Genomic DNA, 23,625 nt, shown 5'->3' on the forward strand with positions numbered 1-23,625 from the left:
GCCTTTTTGCTTGGCCCCGAACTCCCCCAGGGACCCTATGGGTTCGTTTGACAAGAAACAAACGATCGCCGCCCAAAACAAAAAAAACAAAAAAGTAATCCCTTCGCCTTGCCACGGCTTTTTCTCGCCGTTTATGCCGTCCATATTATCGTCCCTTCGGAGTCACGAAAGCTGTCGAAGTGCGCCTTTTTGCCGAGACGAGATATCGGGGCCGATCCGGGGCAAAACGCGAAGCTCCGGGCAGCAAAAAACCGCTGGCACGGCATGGCCGTAAAGAACGCGAACGTTCAAAATTCTTAAACGCACGCCGAGCAAGCCAAGAATTCTAACCGAAAAAACGCGACCTCCGAAGACCGGCGCAGACCAGTCCAGAATCGATGGCAAGGGAAACACACCGAAAGAGCTGTAACCACCACGTGAAACAAGCAATTGACCCAAATTGTGTAATTATAAAATTCTTCAAATTTGTCGATGCGCTTCAACAGCATCTTCGTCGTCGACGTGTGTTTAGGGCACGTCTTGGGCTTTCGCGGAGTCGTCGTGGTGAATCCTTTCTGTGGAATGTGCGTCGATTGGGTGAAGCAACGGATGCGAGTGCTAGGGATCCGGTGCCTGAGCAGCATAATATATTTACTTGTCATCGCGCCCAACATAAATTGTGTCCCCAAAACCGTTTTGAATTATTTATCAAACGGTCAGCGGACCACGCGGTGGTATGCCCACCGAAGACCTTGCACTTCAAATGCATTTCCCATTCGCGCCTGCGAAAGCTCTGATCGCTTCTAAACGATCTTTCAACCCGGGCGCACAGCTGTTACCGGCCGCCGTCGATGATCGATTGCTAATTAGTGTGTATGACTTGATTGCGGTCATTAGGATAATTAATGAGCGTGTCTTTTGCGAACTGCACAAATGGCATACCACGAAGGTTAGCGTTTTCCTTAACGACCGGCGATCTGCGGTGGTGCGAAAAACCGAAAGTGATCTTCCGGGAAGCGGCAACCAAGCGTTGCATGGTTTTAGAAAATCCACGTTTAGAGCATCCTTTATTTAAATTTTACAACTCGGAATATGATGCGAAAAAACCGTCTCCAATGGGAGGTCCGTACAGCACAGCACTGGTGCTGGCCAGCCAGCTCCTGACACTCAACGATGGCACTGACAAATGATCGTCCAGCAGTCGAGAGCACGGCGCGGTTAGTCGCTGCCACTACCGTTGATTACCATCAATGAGTAACCGATCTGTGGCGGCGATCTGGCGCTTGTCGCGGAGCCGATCTAACAGGCGAGCCGAAAAGATCCACTCAAATCAATCATCGGCCGGCCGGGCCCGAGCGTCTGACAGCGTCGTCGGCAACGATCTTGATCCTTGCTTTGACCTCCCCGTGTGCGCCGCTCGGTGAGCCGAGAGCCGAACGAGCCCTTATTTGTTAAACCATAATTATATCGTTAAAGTAAAAATGCAGATCGGTGAAAAGTCAAGCTCCGGCGCGATAGACCGACGAGAGGAGTCGATCGCATCGACAGCACTTTCAGCACGGACTTCTAGGCTGATCGCTAGGCAGGGCTCCAAAAACTCCCCGGCTAGCCCCGGATCACGTGAAATATCCGGGGCCATCGGAATCGGTATCATTAAAATGATATTAGTTTTGAGCGTCTCGAGTCTGGATATTAGTTTTGAGCGACTCTCGCTCTATTATAAACGGTTCGCGTCGGTGGCGTCGTCAGGGGGTGTCGTTATTGGGCGAACGTGCCACAACGGGACCACAATTGTAGCGTGAAACCACAAACTAATAACACCCGACGAAGACGTTCTACTCTGAGCTGCACAGAATGCCTCCAAGAAAGGGGTGCTCCAGTCTGCAAGATTGTGGTCGTCCGGCTGAAGGCGGACGTTTTTTGGACCGCGTTTTTTTTTCATTCCTTACTTCTTCTCCAACTTTCTCGCCCGTGCCGATCGAAGAACTGTCTCACAGCACCGCGTCCTGAACGAAAGATAAATAAATTAAGTTACATCACGCTCTTTGGCGTGATGTACGAAACCGCAGACGGCGCAGTCGGCACAGTCGGCACAGTCGGGCGACCGCGCTAGGGGTCTCTGGTCCCTCGGTCATGTACCTCTTTCTGCGACCCAAGCCATAATTAATAGGAGTTGGCGTAGGTTTCATTCAGAGTCTTAATTCGATTCTTTCATTGCGTCCATTATGGGCCGAGAGTCCCGCAAGTTGGATTCCGTTCCGTTTGTGGTCCTACTCCTGGAGCCTGGAGTCGTCGATCTATGGCCCTGGCGTTATGCTAATGCTATTCCCGTGGCAGCAACCAATGCAAAAACCTAATGACTTTCTGGAGCCATCCCGCATTATGGTGCATTGCTCGAGCCGGACTGACCACAAGATGGGTGCATAACTGCGCATTGTCGTGGCACGCGGCACGTTGTGACGAATTGAATATTAGTTTCTTTAACTGCCGGCAAAAAGGGCGTGTGGTTGCGAATAAAAATATCATCTAGCGGACTGCAAAGACCCCACGTTGGACAATGGAGAGAAAAATCCCGCGTCGCCGCGGTCGATTTTTCGCAAAGGACAACGCGCCCAGAGTGCAGAAGAAAATCCGCATCCGCTTGACCGAGTGGTTTTTCGGACCAATCCGACAACGGTAAAAGATCGGCTTCGATGGCTTGAAAACGGACCCAAAACGGTCGGTCAAACTCTGAAATGCTAAATGATTTGACCCACGTTCGCCTTCGGGCCATCAATACCCGGTATCTGCTAGTGGCCCCCAGGATATGCGAAGGCAAATAGGGAGTGATTTATGCGCTCCTGTGCCATACGCTCCGGCGCTCAATTTGAGTGAAAACGGTGCAATACATTTGTTTGCACAATGGTGTGGCCCGTTTGGGGCCGAGGTACGAAATTCGTTCCCGGTTCGTCGGTCGAATGCCCGGATGACCGATGCTTTCCAATCATGTTCCGTGTTCTTCACGGCCGAGCATAAATCATTTCTCGCACCTCCTCCGTTCCGGGGTGTACCGAGAGAAGATGAGTAGCACCCGGGTCAACGGGCTCAACGGCGTCGGTGTCGTCGTTGGCCAGCGAATCCATTACGAAGCCGGATCACCGGACCTTCCGAAGACGGCTTCACGGTGATCCTCATTCTGGCTTTCTTTCCGGTTCGCCTTCGTCTTGTTCGGTTCGGCCTTCAATTGCGGAGTGGGAAGCGGTTTATTTGCACCACTAAATGTGCCACGATCACGTTTCACGCTGTCTCGGCCCTGACGGCTTCCGGTTTTCGTCTTACGCCCCGCGATATTCCAGGTCAGCCACAGGATATTTTGACGGATGGTTGACTGCGATGCCCATTACCTTGTACACGAACATTACTGCTGTAAACTTGTGGAAAAGGAACTCTACCTAATATGTGCAGACTGAAATAACGACTAACGGTAGAAAGCTTACGTTTTGCTTAATTCCAACCCATGCGGTCACGATTAACCTCGAGTATTTTCAACATTTTACTACCCCAAACTACTAGTGCGCCATAACCGAAGAACTTGGTTCAACATAACAGAATGTCTGCGTAAGTAATTACCGGCAAACGCCAAAGGACACGTCGAATGAGGTCAAGATTTTGAAGCAGACGTGTCATGTCCCGGCGAAAACATAACCAGCAGAGGCTTGACTTCATTATCGCGGGCCTCGCTGACTTTAAATGTCCCGGTTAACGATTTGTGCATTGTTAAGCATAAATCGGCCGCGCTGCGACTTGGATGCTGCTGCTGCTATTCGAACTGAACATTAACGCCCCAACCGAACCGAAGGGACATTTCGCCGTAGTGGCCGTAAGCCAGCCGTAGTCTGGAGCGGGCATATCTTCCCGGGCCACTCTGCCTTCGCTTCTGCCCGGCCACTCGGCAGAATAAATTGAAAGAACAAGACACTAAAAAACAAAACTATTCAAAAATACAATTTCCTGTCCGAGTGCCGTGGCCGCCGCCGCAGGAGAAGGTGCAATGTTTTGAGTGCTGCGTGTCCATTCCGGGCGACTTCGTATTCATTCAACATTTTTCACCGACCGTCCTGGGCCGGGGCTGACCACCTGGACGCCCGCCTGGGCGTCCAAGGGCACAAGCCAAAAGTCCGGAGCACGGGCATCCCGTGTTTGGGGAGCCCACCGCGCGCAAAGTTATTAAATTGTGAAGTACGAAATTAATGACTTTTTTATTTTTTCACCAAAACCCAAAACAAAGCCAAGAGGGAAGCTGGCCAGAACACACCAGGGCATGGGTGTAGTTTGCATGGATAAGCGCGATAAATGGAGATCGCGTCCCGTTCGCTCAACCGATTTCGTAAAGCCGAAGACCCAAGGAGCCAACAGCTGAAATGGAAATGCCACATGAACACGGAACGAATCCATCTCGGCGCGCTGCGAGCCGCGACTTGCGACTTGTCCAAAGGACGTACGCGGCTTGCGCAGCCTCTTCGGAAACGGAACGGAAATGAAAACTCATTAAAATATAGATTAGAGAATGGCATCCCGGTGCAACGACGACGAATTTAAGCTGTTTTCGATTTTTGCATTCATTTTTCGCCCTTCGCCACCAACATTTGTTGCTGTCCGGGGCCATTTTTCGGGCCTGCGAGCACTTTGGAGCGACGCAAGGATCGGGTAACCGAGAACCGAGTTTCGGAGGGACCAAAACGCTGAAGGGTTTGGTGCGCTCCTGGGTACAGCGAAAACAGGAAAAAGGCCCATTCCTCAATCCGGGATCAATGCGCATCATCAGCTTCTCGCGAGAGCGCACGCGCAAACCGAGGGTGTCTAACCGAGATCCGTGGTCCCCCGTTTTAATGGCCGAATACCGATGGGCTTAGGTTTAATGGCCCGGGGTCCGGGCGCGCCGTTGTTTCGGTTCGGTTATGATTTATGTTTCGCTCTCCGCTCAGTCCACTTCCTTGGCTGCCTCGCCGGGCGCGAGTGCGAGCCTTCGACACCCTGGGATGGAAATTTAAACAATCAAATTTAAATTTACGAGCTCATTTGAGCACGAAAAACCATTAGTGGCCGAAAAGTTTCGAAATGTTTCGAGGGCAGTGAAATAAAGAAATCACCGAGCTTTAAAGCGCAGGGGTCTTGCTGTTTTACGAACCCGAGCTCGTATGCTTGATGCGTCTAGCTCCTGACGGAGGAATGCCATTTGCCATTAAACTCGGGCGTACCGTAAGACGTTCGTTGACGATGCCACGCCTCGACCTCGCAGAAGAAGACCCTGGCTGGACCCTGGTCACATTTTCCGTCGCGTGAATCGAACATTCCGCGCGCAAATGACACTGGGCGCGAAAGCGTCTATGTTGCGATTTAATGTCCATTCGGTCTCGCGTGTCTGGGGCTCCGTGCCACCGCAGTGCGCTGATGTGGCCCCGGCGTTGCGTTTCGCCCTTTGTTTTTACTGTTCCGTGCATTTTTAATCTCCATAAATTATACCTCGCATACGTCATGGGCATCCGTGGGTCAACTGCAGCGGCTCCGCGGTTAACAACGGGCTCCACCGCAAGGACTCCCGGGCTCCCGCTGCTTTTGCTTACCGTCTCTCGCTCGCTGGGGCTACAATCATAATTCCCTGTCAGGAGCGAGCCATCGGTACGCCCTTCTTGCTGCCCTTCGCGCACTCCAAGTACGCAGTGGCTCGCCGAGAGAGGAACGCGAATCAAAACACAGCTTCCCGGACGGACTCGGCCGGACGCCCAGTAAAGACCAGCAAGCAACAGTGAAACCGTGAATGAATCGACGGGGTGCAATTATGATATCCTTCCTTTGTGCCTGAAAATACGATCATGATCCAACCTGGCGGACGATCGTGGAGCCCGCCCGCCAGCACCGCCGGACCACAATCGGACTGTAAGTTCGGTAGCATCGCACTAATATGTTAGTTGAAAATTACAACCTGCCCGCGCTCGGTGGGCTGCCTCGTAATCCTTCAGAACCCATCCTTCAAAACCCCCGGCCAGCCACCCGGGGACCGCCAAGCCCGTGGCCATGGCGATAAAATGGGCGAATTACAGTGGCCCAATCAGACGTGTACGGCACGTACCAAAACGGAAGCACCGACAGAAGCCGGACCGGGGATAAAACAATTTATGCCTTCAGCCAGCGCCGGCCGGCGAATGTGCAATTTAACGGGAGCCAGCAGCAGCGGGAGGGTCAGCCTCACCGCGGGCTCAAATTCAATCTGTTTCGATTGGCCGGGAATTGGCTAATTGAGCTGTACGATCGATTTCGAGCATCATCAACATTCTTGGCGCGCCGGGTGCTTGGCAATTACCGGGTTGTAACTAGCACATTTGTCTTGCTTTGGTCTCCCATTGCTGCGGTTCGGATGTGGTCCTTTGGGAGGGTTTGAAAATTAATAACCACAAATAGTCCTTTTTGTTATCCGTTTCATCCTTGCTTTCTGCAAACGCTTTCGTCATCATCCGCAAACGATCCCACGAGCTAATAGCTCCTACTGGTACTGGTTCACTTGCTAACTAAGTGTTTTGTTTGTTCTAGGTAAGCCGGCAGTGAAAGCATAATTCTCGCCACGATCGGTCAAGAGGAGCTCACGCCTCCTAACGATCACGCCGCGGTGGCGCATGCCTAGCACGCGTGTGCGTGCGCAGAGGAAGAGCATAAATCGTGAGCAGCGGAACGAACCGAGGGGCACCGAGATTGTTGGCGGCGAAGGAAAAATCCCTTTACTGTGCGCACACTTCGCGTAATAACAGTAATTTATTGGGGGATTAATTTTGGCACAACAACAGCGCACAGACTGGGCGCACGTAAAATCCCAACACTCGAATGCTTAACACCTCGAACTGAGGTGTTTGGCAGTTAATTTTTTTTGTCAAATTACGTTTCAACCTGACGAAAGATTGCCACATTCAATTCCACGCCACCAACGGGGGCGCATAACAGCCGCCGCCGTTGCCGACGCAGCAGCATAAGAGCCGCCGCCGCCGAAAGGAAAAGCGAGGGAAAGCATAATGACATGGGATTTCGTTGTGTCCCTCCATACGACGCTAGCGCACAGTGGGTAAGTGTTGAGCTTGCGAACGACGTCCGTGCGGATATCCTCCCGTTCCCGGCAGGAAGAAATGCGTAGCTTTATCGCTGCGTTATTATAACAGGGAACAACTATGGGAAAAAGGAAAAAAAATAAATCAACATTACAAAGTGAGGATTTTAGTTAAATTTTCCCAACATAGATAAGTTAGCTATGAGCGATGCGAATAAGTTTGTATAAAATCTTACCTTTTGTGCAATTTTATGGCATTTCGATGCGCAGTATGGGTAATGAAAAGGTGTGGGGAATGTCTTCCAGAGAGAACAATTTAGAAAACACTTTCATTCGGGCAATACGTAGCAGTAACCTAAAATTTAGTTCTATTTCATTGGCAACATTTCATTGGCATTTTTATAGACCTCGTAAAAACCATAAGCTTAGTTTTCTTGATATAGTCAAATATATTTAATTCGTAGAGGAAAACATTAATGACGATGTATTTATTCAAGTTTACCTACTATTACCTACTACTATTATACCTACTATACCTACTATTTGGATAAAGAAATAGACTAATAAGTATTCTATCAAACGTTTAAATAATAGTTGATGGGCTGAGTACAATCATTTCATATCCTTTCTTACACTCATAAGCATTACTTTTACTAGCTGCCCCGACAGACTTCGTCTTTGAAATTCCTTTTTGGGGTCATTCCAAGTATACAACTTTCGCATTTATGAGTATTGCAGTGTTCGGGCGAAATTGTCACTCTGCCATGGATGACTAAAACTAGTCAAGGTTGTAGATGGTGGATGGAAAGCTCTTTGTAGCGCATTCTGTTCTGTGAAATATACTCTTTGGCCATTCTCTATGTGTACGGCCAAATGAACCACAGTGGGGTATCTTTCGTAAAAGGGGAAAGAAGAAATGCGCTAAATTACTATCTCTCTCTCTCACACTCGCTCTCTCTTGGTCTCTTTCTCTCTCTTTCTCTCTCTCGCTCTTTCTTTCTCTCCATCTCCCTCTCTTTCTCACCTTCTTCAAAAATTAAACGCAAACTATGCAGTTCCTCCCATCATTAAACTACTTCAAGATGGATGGAATGAGAGGATAGGTGGAAGAAGGAAGGAAAAGGCTTTTAAGTGGAACCAATCGATTTAGAGACCACCACCAACATCTAAGAAACGATACCCATATTGCCCTAGGACGTATTTTAAGGATTGGGGTTGTACGGGGACCACCTCTTCTCCTCGTCCTGCAAGGACCAAATTTTGGCACATGGATTCTCATTGTGCAAGTTTTTGCAAGTTCATAACTCGTGGAGTAAGTAATAGTAACAAAGTATGTCCTCCAAGTGCCAACAATTTCCCATAGTGCGGGACGTTTCTTCAACGTAGCCTTCGCTAGCCGAATGTAGATGTCTCTGGGGGTGCGAAAATTCGTTTTAATAATAATAATGCCGCAAGGAGCGCTGGTCGCCCATTAATCATTATGCAAAATCTGGCGAAAATCGAGTATTTGTAGTACCTGGCTCGTATTTTTAGTATCTGAGTATTTGTACTCTTGTTGTACTCCATATGTTGTTGAATGAAATGTACTTGCACTGATAGGAAGAAACCTTTTCAATGAAAGCCTTTTCAAGATAATCGTTAGAGAAAATAATTACATCTCAAACAAGTGTCCCGCAGGACCAAGTATTTGTTGCATAATGTAGTGATTGGACACGATACACAGTACCAATCTAAAGGGACAAAGCCAAACTAATACTCTTTCCAAAAGGCCACGCGATCCGGCCGTTCCCGGGATGCCAAAAATTGTCGTATAATGTGGGCCATAACAGTCACTTGCTCTGCGTGACACCGCGCCGCCGATGACGCTCGAAACAGGAATTTCCCTTCCGGTACCGCTCCGGCTCCGGGAAGCGAAACACACACAAACACTTCCCGTTGATAGCTGAATGAATCTTGCTCCCCTGTTCCCAGTTGGGTGAAACTTTTACGAGAATGGACATCTCGTTAGCGGCACCAAAGCACCGTTCGGCCCTGTTTTCGGGCGACCCGGCGGGTCGGTGCGGGTACTGGCCACGTTTCGGCCAGTGGGGGGCGCGGCGGTAGGACCCTTGTCACCGAGCTGGCCGAAGATCTTCATCAGCCGGAGTGAAACATAAATAAACGCGTGCTGCTGAACGGAGCCGAATTTTCGCATCACCGCGCCCGGCCGGTCCCGGCGATGAACGGCCCAATAAAAGCTAATTTACTGGCACATTCGAAATTATTTACAGCCCCACACAGTCGGTGGCAGCAGCAGTCGGTGCCGTTGCGCTGCCCTCATCATCATCATCTTCGGGGCCCCATTCACCGCATGACGGAACCCGTGGTTGGCCCCGGCCGACCGCCAGTCTGCCGGGGAAGCAGGTTTTTTTTTGCGAAAAATGTCGCGATCCTTTCTTTCGCTTCTTCCGACCGCCGACCAGGTGACTCGAGCGCGGATTTTGACATTTGTGTGATTGCGGTGCCGGGTCGATCGATCGATCGGCCGGCGAAATTGGCGCGACCCATAGCCACGAAGATAGCCAAAACCCACCGGCCCCAAAACGACTTAACTGTCTCCCAGGACGCACTCATACGCGAACCCGCGAACGATCGGAAGAAACGATTACCACGAACGCACAAATCCACCGAATGGGCGAAGTCCCGCTGGCTGGCAGCGGTTTACGGTCGTTGTTTCAATTCCGATTGATTACCCGCGGCCCGATCGCCGATTGGCAGTCGATAAATCACGCACAACCCTCGCCCTCTGACAAGTGGAACACCGTTTTTTTGGCGGGCGAGGCGGGCAGATCACTGACGCGAAGGTTCAAATTTAAATGTCCCAAACCCAGACCCAGCTCTCGGGGCTCGTAATTACCCGGTGTGTTTATTACATTTTCATCACTCGTCGCACGGCTTTCTGGGCCCGGCTTACACTTAACACTGTCTACGATTCGGAGGCGGGAACAAGCGGGAAACAAACCGTTCCCGATCCGGCAGTTCCGATCACTCGAGATCGCGCGATGTGCGTGCAAATATTGCGCCGGCCCATTGTATGTAGAAAATGACATTCAATGGTGCGGAACCTGAAGTCGGGCCACGGATAGGTGTGAACAGATTGTTTCATGCAAATTTTGTGCCGCCACAGGTTGCTCGAAAAGTAACTTACGCTGGAGATGGGCTTTAAATGCTGATGTAATGTTGGTCGGTGTCAACCGTCTCTGCTTCGAAACGGGATCCTCACCCGGTCTTCGCAATCTACTATTTATGTTCCCCCAAAAGAACCTCTCCTTTTATAAGGCAACTGTTCAACCGTCGCTGAAAGCTACCCAACCCGGGTCACAACGGTCGTCGACTGTGACTCCTAAAAACCAAAAATCATCCTCACGACGACCGCGCCGCGAGCAGAGCGTTCCAGGAGCCCCTGGGCCTGGGCTGGCCGGCCTCGAATGGTGGTTGAATACGAATCATAATTTATTATTCGGTTTACATTAATAGCAAATCAATAGCTAAACACAATAAACACACGGCACAGCGCAAGCGAGCCCTTGCTTCTTGACGCTTGAACGACGGCGGGCCACGGACCGGCACGCAGTGAAAAATGAATGAACCCCAAGAGAACCGAACGGAACGGAATGGTGTGAATGGGTCCCACCGCCGCCCCGGATCTTGAACGGGCTCGGCAGTGGGCGGAATACATGGGTCAAACATGGGTGCTGCGCTTTCGTTCGGCTGCTTGGCGAGTCTCGCGGTCATTTGGAGTGTACAAACGTTTAATAATAACGATGTTTTTCGCTCAATCTGCTTCCTGTATCCTGAGAAAATGATTGTTTTCCATCGGTAAACATTTAAACCACCGCTATAAATCTCTACACGTCCTCGTGTAGCCAGAACGTGGCTGCCGAAGGCAAAAATTAACCACCCATCTAATGAATTACGAAGTTTGTCAAACAATCAGCACCGGACACTGGGGACCCTCCCGCGAAAGCCCCGCGGAACGGCATCACCCCAGAGTGGAAGAGTGTGGGGTCGTAATGGGCTTTTAATTCGAGTGCACACACCTTCCTTTTAGGGATCATAAATTATTGCCCGCTGGCGGTGAGCCTGCGATAGAACGGAGGGCGGCCGCGTTGCAGAGCGCCAAAGATAGCGAATCGGTTTCTTTTCGTTTTTCTCTTCTCTCGATCGCTTCCTTGCACCACGAAGTGGCTCAAGATGCGCTACGACGATAGGGCAATTTTCGCACGACCGATGGCCATGCGCTGTCACCACGGCATTCTGCGTCGTCGCGTGCTTTGATTCTAGCCAAGGTGTGTGGTCAAGATCCAGTTTCAGAGGCAATTTCGTACTTTTTGTCATCGCGCGAAGATCGCGCGAGCTGGAGATCGTCCTTTTTTCTGCGCCACCCCCGGCCAGTCTGACAGTTCATTAAGCATAAACGGGGGACCCCTTTTGGGGGGGGGGGGGGGGTGCGATGTCTCCCGCTACAGAAAAGGGCGTGACGTGGGAATCGAAATGGTCATCGAAGGGAGAGCCCTAGAAATGTGGTGCCAAGAGTGAGGATCGAGTGGTGTGCGTCAGTGTAATTACACCCAGCTTAGCCAGCGTGTCCATGTTCACCTTCCGCGCCGGATGGTAATTAGGTTTTTCTTACACTCTAAGAGGAGCATAAATTACGGCTCAAATAAACAGCGGCAGGACCGCACGGTGCGTAAGGTTAGTTAGCGTCCTCTACAGTGCGGACCTGCGGACAGTTAAGTTTATTGGCCCACAGGCAGCTAACGAACAGCGAACCAAGCGCTAATCTAATTTTAAGCCCCTCGCTGATCACTTTCGTTTCAATTTACCCCCTTTTTCGTGGTTGAGCGTCACACCGGACAACCGCAAACCACGGATCGTTCTGTTTTTAATTAAAGAAAACCTAGACAAAGTCCGCGTTACAACGAAGCCTGCGCTCCACTCGGCTCCGCGTAATCGTTGCCTATTAAATGTGACAAGCGCGAAGAAAGTAAGGTGTATCATCATCAACCGACTCCACTCTCCGTCGGAACAAAACACACGAATATAAAGCCCCCAATAAACACATACTTAAAGACGAACATTACGGGTGAAATTTTGGCACTTTGTGCAAACAAAAACAGTGCCGTTTTGCGCCGTCGCCGTGGTCGAACATAAAAGAAACAGGAATGCGAGCGATTAAACGGGAAATGGTTCGCATAAATGGACAACCGGGCGAAGGGAACCGGCGACGGGCAGAAGAACATAAACTTTATGCACAGGAAAACGAACTCTCTTCACAGCTCTGGGCCTGGGCCCGTGTGTTTCTCGCGGTTTTTTTCTCCGCAAAGACTGGTCCAACGCCCAACGGGGTAAATTCTACAAATTTGCCCCAGCGCTGTAGAGGCGCCGCAGTGGATGATGATCCGCGATCGCGATCTCTGATGCGTGTGTGCACGTTGAACAGGCGCGCGATCGGTCCGTGTTCCTTTCTCTTTCCGGTCACTCCTTTCTTTCCTGTTGTAAACGCTCGATCGGTCGGTCGGTCGGTCCGGTGCGCTCGGTTTCGGACCATATTTCGGTTTCGGTGTGTCATATTTATGTTTCATCGCGGTGCGTTATTTTTTGGCCCTCCCTTTCTTTGGGTCCGCTGGTCCTGGGCTGGTGGGGCCCGTTTTTTTTCGCGCCCCGGCGCTCTTTTATGATTTTTTGATGTTGTTTCAGCAACACCAAACACAGTCCGCGGTTTGGGCGCGCTCGGAGCGGCGACTTCCGGCAACGGCCACGCGGGTGACGTTTACCTGTTATTAATTTGAGTTCTCGAGTCCCCGCGATCTCGGGCGACGATCTTCCCGGGGGCCAGCAAACGTGACCGTGAGGTGGTGGTGCGAAAAAGAAAGGAAAGAAAACGGGGCGCACGGTAATTGGTTGGGACGACGAATGATATGCACCGCGCAGCCCCGATCACCCTTGCAGGTGTGTGCGAGTTCCGAATATCGTGAGCGAATTTATGAATGAAAATGACCGGCCCACGACTTTGTTGCGATGACATCGGTCCTTCTGTGGGGGTTCGGAGGGTTCGTCGCCTTAGTTTTGTGGGCAAGTCTTTTGTTTTGCGTTGCGCTTGTTGAAACCTTTTTGAACCCGTAGGGGTTTGCCGATCGATCTAACGATCGCACCCGGTGGGGTTTATGGTGTGTGATACACATACATACACACATCATTTGGGCACAAAAAGAGCATAGGCACGCTCCTTTAGCAGCATCAGCACGCGCCCCGGCGCGCCGTGGAAGGCGATGTTGGCCAGCGGCTTCTAGCACCGCGTGACCCATTCCGCGCGGATCGTGCAAACCGGATCGTAGCTAAGCTGACCGACTAACTTGGCGGTTTTTGCGGGCGGCACAACGCTTTGCGACGCATTTAATGCATTCTTTTGTTGCACATCGGCGAGCGGCTTCCCCGATCGCCGGCGTACGATCGATTTGGAGTTGGCCCCGAGCTGACCGAGGGTTGGATTTTATTTATTTATTTTATTCCGTTGTGTCCGTTGTGGCTTTGTACAGGGGAACGCATGCGACAACCGACCGAGTCGGGTGGGCTATAATGGCCACTGTTCGAGCTTTATCATATCTAGCGCGCACTAGCTATCCGCAACATGCTAGCAGCATAATGCTGCCCGGGTAACGGAAAAGCACGACCCGGCGTAATGACTCGACACCGTTCACTGGACCTCACTATCGGGCTCCTAATTAAATTGAAATGTCATCCCCAAGCCAACACCCGTACGCCTCGGCCAAAGTGTTACCAAGATATTTCACTACCAAACTTATCTGCGGTGGGTGCGTTTTTATGCTGTTTGGCCTGCTTTCGGGGGCCCCGAAAAATGAGCCATACCCGTGCCGAGCCTTACCTAGCGATGAGCGGTACGCAAATCGCCGGCTTATCGCTGGCGATTTCGCGGGCCGTAAAATGCTTTATTTTCAGGACCGTCCACCGAGCGGTTGCTGCTGGTGCTGCCGTCTTTGAGCACTTAAATTTGACACTTTCCACTCGCGCTCCATTTGATGCGCGCCCGCTGTGGTGCTCGGACGTCGTCCCCCACTCGGACTCTGCCGACTGGCGGGAACGCTAACGAGTCGCCGTAAGAGCAAAGTCCCCGCAAAGCCTCGTGCGGCAGATAGCTGCTTTGGCCGGGTCCACGAGACTGCTACGGCAAACGAGCCGCTCGTACGATAATTAAGTTAAGGAAAAATGGAATGAACCGCGCGCCGTTGGTGGGGTACGAAATAAAGGCAACATAAACAGGCTTATCTGTGCTGTGGCCTCATGGCGCACCCGCCGACTGTACCGTTGCCCGATTCGACCGCGTCCCGGTGTGTGCGAAATAAATTAAAAAAAGGTCCGATTTTTATTTAATTGCACATCAGTATCACCTTTTAATTAATATAATTTCATTTCGCCAGTGGTGGACCTCTGCCCGACCGGGCCAAAGCGGCGGGCAAGCAGCGGCCTTAAGAGCGGTAGGTATGTGCATTTAAGGGTGCACTCGAGCGCTTGTTTCGATGTTTGGCTACCGTTTGTGCAGCTCGGCCCTCGGACAGCACGATCGGTCGGCTCTGCTGCGCGATCGAGCATCCCTCCGGAGAAACGGTGCTACTAATACTATCGACGCACCGTTCGCCTTGTTTAGGGCGCACATTTGCATCGAACATTGCGGGACAAGAGAAGCCCCTTTATCGTCTCCAAATTGGGCTGTTGGGTAGTGGTTCCTGAATATTTAACCCATTTTCAAAGCGTTGATCTATATAACACGAAGCTAACCGTTTATTGAAAACAGAAACCGATGAATGAAATTGCAGATGGGCTAATAAAAGTACACCAATGAAGTGAAAGGCTGAAAAAAATATATTTTAAAATAACTTTCCCATGAGTTCTGTTTTGTTTAAAATTAATGCTTTTTATTTGCATTTTTAGCGATCTTCATTTTTATATATTTCTTTTACTCATCTGTCGTACTGTTCAACATAAATATTTATGAGACTATGTATCGCAAACCTGAATTTGTTTAAATAACTAACACGAAAGACCGATTACTCATCGTCCCAACTTGTCGTGTTGCCCTTGTCATGGATTCATTGAAATTTCTACTAGACTATCGAGCAACTTGTTGTCCACAACAGTGTAACAACAGCATCGGCGAACGGAGACTCCTTGTTATTTTAACACACATTTTTCTGTCGCGCAAATCCCTCCACCCAGCCCAGCGGGTCCCACAGCAAAAGTGTGGCGGACTCTTCTAATACCCTCTTCGGTACAGAAATCGGTTTCAAGTATGCTTCACTCGAAAGCATCACTCGAATCCGACCAAACTTTTCGACGACGACGACGACGACGGGGCACGGATCGCCGAAAGATCTCGTATCTCGGGCACCCCACGCGCTATCAAAATCGTACTCCGCCTTCAATGGCTCCTCGAGAAATCCCCCAACACCTCACGCGAAACGGTGCGGTCTTCCGGGCAGCGGATAGAAGTACTCGCTCCGCATCGACACGGGTTCGCCGGGATCACAAAAACGCTGCCCGATCCCGGCACGTGTATGTGGGTCAGGCACAGAACGAAGTCCAAAAAACCTGGACCGTGAGCGGCCGATCCCGGACCGATCCTTTCGCGACCGCGCAAATCATACGGAGATTCCCACGATGCCCTCCCGCGCGCTCGCCGCGAGTCGCGAACAATCGAGTCAATTTGTCACAGGTGAACGATCGATCAAGTGTGTGTTTTATCGTACCGCGGCGCGTACACGCAGCATAATATGCGCTGCGCTCGCCGCGCGATCGCGACATGAATCGTGCGCCCAGAGGCTCGTGCGGCTCTTCGGGTTCGGCGCGATCGTAAGCCCCGACTCCGGATCAGGATAAGGATCGAGAGAGAAAGGGTGAGAGGAACAAGAGAGAGAGAGAGACGGAGAGCCGAATGAGAAACCGGCGATCTGGCCGGCAGAGAGCGTGTAGCGAGAGCGAGAATGGATCTTCGCACATTATGTGGCAACATAAGAGCACGCATGTGTGCGCGTGTGGTGCCAGAGAGAGAGAGAGAGAGAGACGTTCGAAATGAAGCCCACGAAATAGCATGAAAATAGCTCCGGGGCTTTGGCGGTGACCCGACGGCCACTAGTTTACATGCGATCTTCCGATCGTACGCATCGCGATCGGGTCTCGCGTTCGCGGCTGTCTTTTTTTGCACCTGTTTCGCTGTCCTGTCTTTGTTTTTTTTGCTCTCTTGCACTGTGCTTTACGTTAAATTGCGTGTTTCGTTAAAATGTTTCTACTTTCGACTATTTTTTGCTTCGGAACAAGAAACGATTCCCTTTTAAACGGACCGTTCGCTAGATCGGGTTCGTCGCTTGACTTTTGAGATCTTTCGTTGCGGTGCCTTAAGTTGGCGAACGCGCGTGTGCCATTTATTTAAACACTAGCCTAAGAACACGATGCATTTACGTGAAGCGTGCTCCGAGTGAATTACATGTGCCTTACGTCGAATAGTTAATGCCAGCAAAGCATATTATGTTACTTCCGTGCCCCGTTTATGTGCCACATATTAACGTTCCAAGTGCCAACTTCACGCGGGATCGATAGTCGGGAAGAAAGCTTCCCTTTTGATCCGATCCGAACAGAAACGAAAGCAAAAATGAAGAATAGTAGCGTGCACCAGCATGAGATTGCCGCAGCTCAGCAGCAGCAGCAGCAGCATGACCCGAGCCAGATACAAATCACCGATCTGCGGCACCATTCTTTGAACGAAATTCTTAAAAATAACATGGAAATCATGAAACCGTCCGGCCATCATCACGACCAGCACCATCCGCTGACACTGCACCACGTTTACAACGATCATCCGGGCGCGTCGGCGACGGCGATGGATTGCAGTGGAGATCTCGCGATCACCGGCCCGGACCCGTCGCTGGGTGGATCGTCCGCCCCAGCGGGCAACAGTGCGGACAACAATAACAATCACCAGCCTGGCGGTGGCCGGGGCGGAAGTAGAGGCAGCGACAGCAACAACAACCACGCACCGCCAGCAGCGGGACAGCTCGGTGTCCACCGTGTCACGGTTCACGGTGGCAGTCACGCACCGAGCACACCGGTCAGCTCGTCCGGAGCCGCCAGCGGGCACTGTGACGACGAGCTGAGCAAAGGCCAATTGATTTTGATTGATGATGAGCCCAGTTCCCTGCACAACGACGATGACGACGTAAGTTCGCGCCTCCGGTGCGCCGGTGAGGAGGCCAACGTCTTCATCGCGATCGATCGATGCTCGCGATCGTGGAATGAAGTTCAATTTCAAACTCAGCACAGTGACAACAGCCGCCGATCTTCGTTGGCTCGAATGACTAACGATCGCGAACGGCTCGAAGCTCCGGAGCATAATTGCTTCACCATAACGTCCCCTTCGTGCCACGCTGCGATGAGATCTTCTTGCGATGCGTCAAATTTTCTAAATAGGTTTTCCAAACCGCTACCGCCAGGGCATTGTTTCACGCTGCCGATGCCGGCGGATGATCGTTCCTCTGACGGGACGAGCCGATCGTCGTCACCCGTTTATCGGGTGGCCCCATCGCCCGCCCTTGCCCCCCCACCAGGGAGTCGATCGATTGTCGATGATTTTTAATTTCACTCCCCGGCCGGCCGGCCGTGCTGGGGCCCTAAAATAACAGCGACAGAATCTTGCAAGTAATCCGAGCTACGTCAATCACTCACAAGATTACTGAATTAATTATTACTCCCTCTCCTTTCGGGCCCCCCCCCCTGGGGGTCCAGATGGAGTCCCGCGGGGCCACGCCACGCAGATTTCACGCTGATGGGTATGCTCACCGTGCTGCGCCTGGGCCGCAGCGTCTAAGTCGAACAATTTACCACACCATTTTACGGTCCGTGCGGTCCCTTTGTCCGTCCGAAGGCACCCTGCCCTGATGGGGGCCGACAGCGCTCGAAATCGATCGATCGATCGCTCCCCACTCGTCGCACTACGCACTGACCTAATTCCGCAAAGCAGATTACATTTCGGTGGTCAGCGGCCAGCCGGGCCGGGCCTTCTCTGTTTGGCTGGGTTGACGAAGATCGCGCGTTTGACGACATCGGTTGGCGAAATCGAAAAACAAAACACTTGCGGCCGCCCCAATGCTCGCGTGTTCCGTGTCGAAGTCATATGTTTCCCACTCACCGAAAACAATTTGCTACTGGCTGGCTTTCGGTCTGGCCACCGGCACGATTCGACCGAATCATGACCGAACCGGCCTCACGAGACCGTGAACCGTGCTGCCTGAAGCCGAAGCCTCCGATGCTCACATGCCATGCATAAATTAATGTGGTCCTTGTGTCAAGAGCGCCACGGAGTGGGAAACAAAACGCGGCAGCCCGCGGGAACATAGGAAAAACACTTGTTCTCATGTCCATGTTGCATGAGTTCCGTGCGTTTTTGGGACCGCTTTTCTCGCCGCTCCCAGCGCCCCGGTCCGGACGGCCGAAGGGTCCCTTCGTGTTCGTGGGTTTTTCTTTCGAGCTTTTGACACTCGCCGCGCACAGGAAACACGTTTGTGTATTTCGTAGCCCGAGCTCAGGGAAGAAGGGAGTAAACTCTTCGCGCCCCGGGCCTTCGATCGCCAAAATTATGGATCCCACGAAAGCGAAGCCGCCGGAATCCGCCAATTTATGTGGCACCCAACATCGTGTCACCGGCCACCGGGCGTCGGGCACGATAATGGCCGGCCGCACACACAGATTGGCCCTCCCTTTTGGTGGCGCATTCGCGCGGATTCATTCCGGCCTCCCTTCGCCACCAGTGGCGGGTAATCTCATTGAACAATTTTGCCAATCTTAACGTTTGCGCACGTTGCGCCTGCGCAACGCATAATCGCATCGGGCGATAGATCGGAAACGCTTAGAAAGTTCGCCAGGCGGCGTACGCCAAAATCTTCGTCCCAGCAATCAACGAGTCGGGGAGGCGAGTGGCCAAAAAACGGGGGTGCCAAGTGCCTCCGGTTCGCTTCGAACGTAATCTTTATTTAAGGCCTGCGTCAGGTCAGCAAAGGTTCCGCCGCACACCCGACACATGCTATAGGTGGCCACTGGGCCCCAGCATTTAATCCGATAAGGCCACAGCGGAAACTTGCACACACAGGCACACAAAGCCAGGCCAGGTCCGTTTTCGGGCAATTCCTATTATGACGCTTAAATTGGTGCTGCGATCTGCGATCTCCCTCGGGGCCGTGCAAAGTGCATCACTAAACTAGATTTAAGGCACCCCGTTTACGTGGAGCTGCCGCCACTCGTGGTGGCAATAAAATGCCTTTAAATATGATGAAAACATTCAAATGGCGCACATTTACTTACTGGCCAATGCAAAACGAACGATCGATACGTGGGATTACCGTTCGAGGTGAAGGCGTTAACAGATCGGGGCTGTCGACACAGTGCCAAGTGCCAACAACTAGCCCCACCAGCAAATTCTTAAGACTTGAATTTGCAACAAAAAAAAACCCCATCTCGCATCGGGCGGGCCCTTATGCTCTCACGGCGGGGACAGGCGGACATCAAACGTGACGCTCGCAGCGAAAATTGGAAGTAATTTTTATTTCCTTTACGTTCCTCTACGACCGAAAAGCGGCCACAACCGAAAATCCCACATCATCGTGCCCTCCCGTGTGCATGTGTGCATGGCTGTATGTGACGCGCCCGCCCGCCAAGTCCTCGGTGACCCAAATTTCCGATGTGCCGATGTGCCGCCGACGGTCATTCTTTCGCGAATGCCACCGGGACGCGGCCCGGGAGCTCACACTCCAGACCGGTGCGGGGGGCTATGGGAGCTGCTCGGGGGGGTCAACCGCGTCGTCGTTTGCGGTGCTTTTAATGATGAGATTTTTTCCACAACCAACAAAAAAAGGAAAGAGGGAACCACACCGGCCGACAGGCTCCTGCGCCGATCGACGATGAAAGATTTCGGTGGAAAAATTCGCGATCCTCGTGTCGCGTCAGCTGATTTGGTTGCAAAGTGCTGCAGTTGGCTAATCAAAGTAGCCGAGGAGGAAGGGGCGCGAAAGGGTAATCAAGTCGCCGGCCAAAGTTATGACAGCCCAACCCAGTAGGGCCCGCAAGTTGGGGAAAGTGCTCGTTTCGGGGCGCAAGTGTCGGGACTGAAGAAAGCATTCCTGGGCCCAGGTTTTGCTTTGCATTCTTTATCTTAGCCACAGCTCGTGCCACCGTGATCGCACCGCCCGATCGCCACACGGTCATTAATTTGTTGGCTCGGCGGTGGTGGTGTGCAAATAAAACGAAATAAACAATAAAAATAATTACAAGTTAATAATAATTTATTAACCGTGCCCGGGGGGCGCGGTGTTTTTTGTGGTGTGCGGAGCGGCCACTTGGCGTGGACAAATAGTTCCTCCCGGTGGGCAAACGCACACACACATACGCACATGCGCGCTCCAAAAGGGGAGAAATTCCGAAACGAATTCCTTAAGAGCCGGCGTCCTGCTTCTTCAAGTTCTTGGCCGTCCGCACGGCATCGGCACTTTTTTGACATTTTCTATCTTCCGGCCGCGGTAAGAAAGGCTTTTGGGCGTCTCGGATTCTTCCTGGTGTTTTTTCTTTTTAGATCCAATCTTTTCAAAAACCCTCCGCGGAACGGCGTTGAGAGAACGCAAAAGATTTATCTTCCGTGAGCGTCGCTATTTAAACGATGCGAAAGAAATTGATTTAAACGCCTCGTCGACAGAAAGTGGCGGCTTTCGTGGCATTGAAGCCAATGGATGTTAATTTGTCTGCCGATATGGCACCGGTAAGGTCCTGGTCCAAGTGCGTCCAATAAGTGGGAAGTCGGCGCAAATACGATCCTTGATCACTTGTCCGTTCGTTGGCACTCGCTGTCGTGGTCAGGTGTCCTTGCTGCGTAAGAGACGTTTAAACATATTGCTGCTAGACGGCAAAAGATTGTACAAAACTAATTGGGGAATCAGTAATTTCGGCAACAGAGAGATAGGGTTGGCTTCCCAGTCATAAGGAACGCTTTCGTGGCCCTTTTTCGGCACTCACCAGTGATCCATTTATCGATTGTGTGACCTACTGAGATTTTTTGTTTGTCGATTCTCGCAATCCAAGCCGATGCACCGAACTTTCGATCGGCCAGAATGCCACAAAACGGTCAACTCACTTAAGTGGCCCGGTGGGATCGTTCCCGCGAGCGGCGAGAGCGACTCGAAGGCGGGTTCGTCGCCGTTGCCATCGTCGTCGTCTTTTGAGTTTTTGATTGATCTGCCATCCGGCAACACCTCCGAGGCTGCCGGAGAAGTTATGGTCGTTTGGTGGGCCACCGATCGCAGCCGTACGGGTACAGCTATCCTTCTTGCGGTTTCTGCTAGCGCTGGAGCGCTAAAGTGGAGAGAATGGCAAGCAATCGGACGCCCGGACGGCCCTATTCATCGGCCGGAATCCCTTTCAGGGCCCTGAAAGACCGCGCACAAAAAGGGCCACATTGGGTGGTTCTCCATTGGGCACACCACAATGGAGTTTTCCTTTATATTGGGAGGTCTTTTCTTTGGGGAGGCCGAATCTCGTCGGCTTCGTCGGCGGACCGCGAGAGTACTTGTTGATTGATTAACGCGTAAAGCATCGCACATTCAGCAGGCAGCTTTTTATCACACACAGGCACGTCCGAGGGCCACCGCCGTCGGTGAGCGAGTTAATCGATCCTCACACGCGAGAGATCACCGAAACGTAAACGAAGGAAGGAAAAAAGGAAATCGAACGCTCCCGAAACGATGGGGTCCGGCAAGCACAGTCGGTCACTAGGTCCATACCCGAATTCGCCTGAATCGATGTAAAATGAAGTGACCATTTTTCATCTCACCGACCCGATCGGTCGGTCCACGGTGGGGCGGTGTTAGGCCCCCTGTTTTTCTACCCTCAGACCACATTCACCGGCAGCCACCGCAGGTTGATTGTCTCCCGAAGTCTCCCGCTTCCCGAAACAGCAGTTCATCTCCGCCAACTTAATTACTCCGCCAGCTCCGAACGCCGGTGGACAATGTTCCGGATTGATCCGATCGCTTTTGGAGCACACGCCATGCCGTGCTGGGGGGCTAAGCATAAAAACAGAGAGCGAGAAAGCCCCTTTTTTATGATTTTCACTTGTTCGCGTTCCAATGTTTTGTTTTGCCTTTAATTGGTGTACAACACGGCCGCAACACATCCGTGCGCGTGGTGTGGGCACGAGCCACTCGAGGAGCAAGAAAAAACAGGCTCGGCCCGAACCAAACTTAAGACCGATCGCTTAAATCGATCTCTAAGGCGGTGAATGGCTCATCATCGCTCCCGGGTCGCTCCGCGATCGTCGCCGCAAAAGAAAAAGCATCAAACATCGCTTCGAAACGTTAGCCGCCGTTAGGTAAGAAGCGTTTTAATTGCTGACCACCGGCCCAATCCGATCCAATCCGATGCCCTACGTTTCGGTTGGAGTGTTAGTTGGTTCCCATTTTCTATCGGCCCTCTGTGATGAAAACGACTCCCCTCCGAGAGAGAGAGAGAGAGAGAGAGAGAGAGGTTGGAGAGTGGCACAAAAGGAGAGACAGAGAGCAGAGTTTCCGATTCGCTTTAATCATCGCCAATCATCGGGAACGTTAAATTATCATTCGAACGCAAACCGACCTCACCGGCGACGGCAACGGCGACGAGCCACGATAATTATAGCCATTAACGGGCCGCAAAGTTTTCGCCGCGTCGCCATCGTCGTAGTCGTTTCGTTGGAACTATTAATTTGGCCCCCAAAATCATAGCAATGAAAGGGAACGACAACCAAACACAAGACGCGCGCGTTCGCTTTAATCGACTGAAATTGTTTTATTGTAGTCTCGTCCTCGCACGTCCATCGTTTGGCGGTTTCGGGGGCTGTGGGGTTCGGATTGGGATTACATTGGGAGCGCGGTGTCTAGCCCGGTTTGAATGTTTCCTGGATCTGTAGCGTAAACGTTGAGTTTAAAATGGCGTGTGATAAACCACTTCTTCGATGTAAAGGAGGTCAGGCACACGCAAGGGTCAAGTAGGCCACATTCGCACCGTTCGCGTTTCGAATGTTCATTTCTAATAGGACCTATAATTATGCCTCCCCACTGTAGCTGTCAAACTCCGTCAAACGATTACCATTGGACAGTTTCGTAAATCAAAGCAAACATTAGCCGGTATTAGAGACAGAGTCTTCAGGGAAATCTTCCAGTTCAATTGACCAACGCGCACGGGGAGGAAGAAAGTTTTTCGGGGTATGTATTGTAAAGCATAAATATATCGCCCATCAATGGTCTCTTCCCGATATTCTTCTGCACACGTCACATCACACCGGATATTGTAGCCAAATTTTGAGCTAATGAAAATGCTCACCCAAAAACACCCAACCAGGTGGCAATTTCCTAATTCAATTCACCAAAACTCCGTCCCCGGACGACGACGCGTTCTCTCTCTGTCTCTCTCTCTCTCTCCGATTCGCCAGAAAACATTACTTTTAAATTCTA

At 51.5% G+C, this 23,625-nt stretch overlaps 1 protein-coding gene across 1 annotated transcript in view; it reads left to right on the forward strand.

The window, feature by feature from the left end:
• Positions 1–7,024: 7,024 nt before the first annotated feature.
• The window catches only part of LOC131214955 (transcription factor AP-2-epsilon), a 37,062-nt gene continuing 20,461 nt past the window's right edge, over positions 7,025–23,625 (forward strand). The window contains exon 1 of the mRNA XM_058209307.1: positions 7,025–7,069. Coding sequence (XP_058065290.1) covers positions 7,025–7,069 — 45 coding nt within the window. The remainder of the gene's footprint in view (positions 7,070–23,625) is intronic.

The sequence above is a fragment of the Anopheles bellator genome, chromosome 1 (genome assembly GCF_943735745.2).
Source record: "Anopheles bellator chromosome 1, idAnoBellAS_SP24_06.2, whole genome shotgun sequence".
Classification (NCBI taxonomy): domain Eukaryota; kingdom Metazoa; phylum Arthropoda; class Insecta; order Diptera; family Culicidae; genus Anopheles; species Anopheles bellator.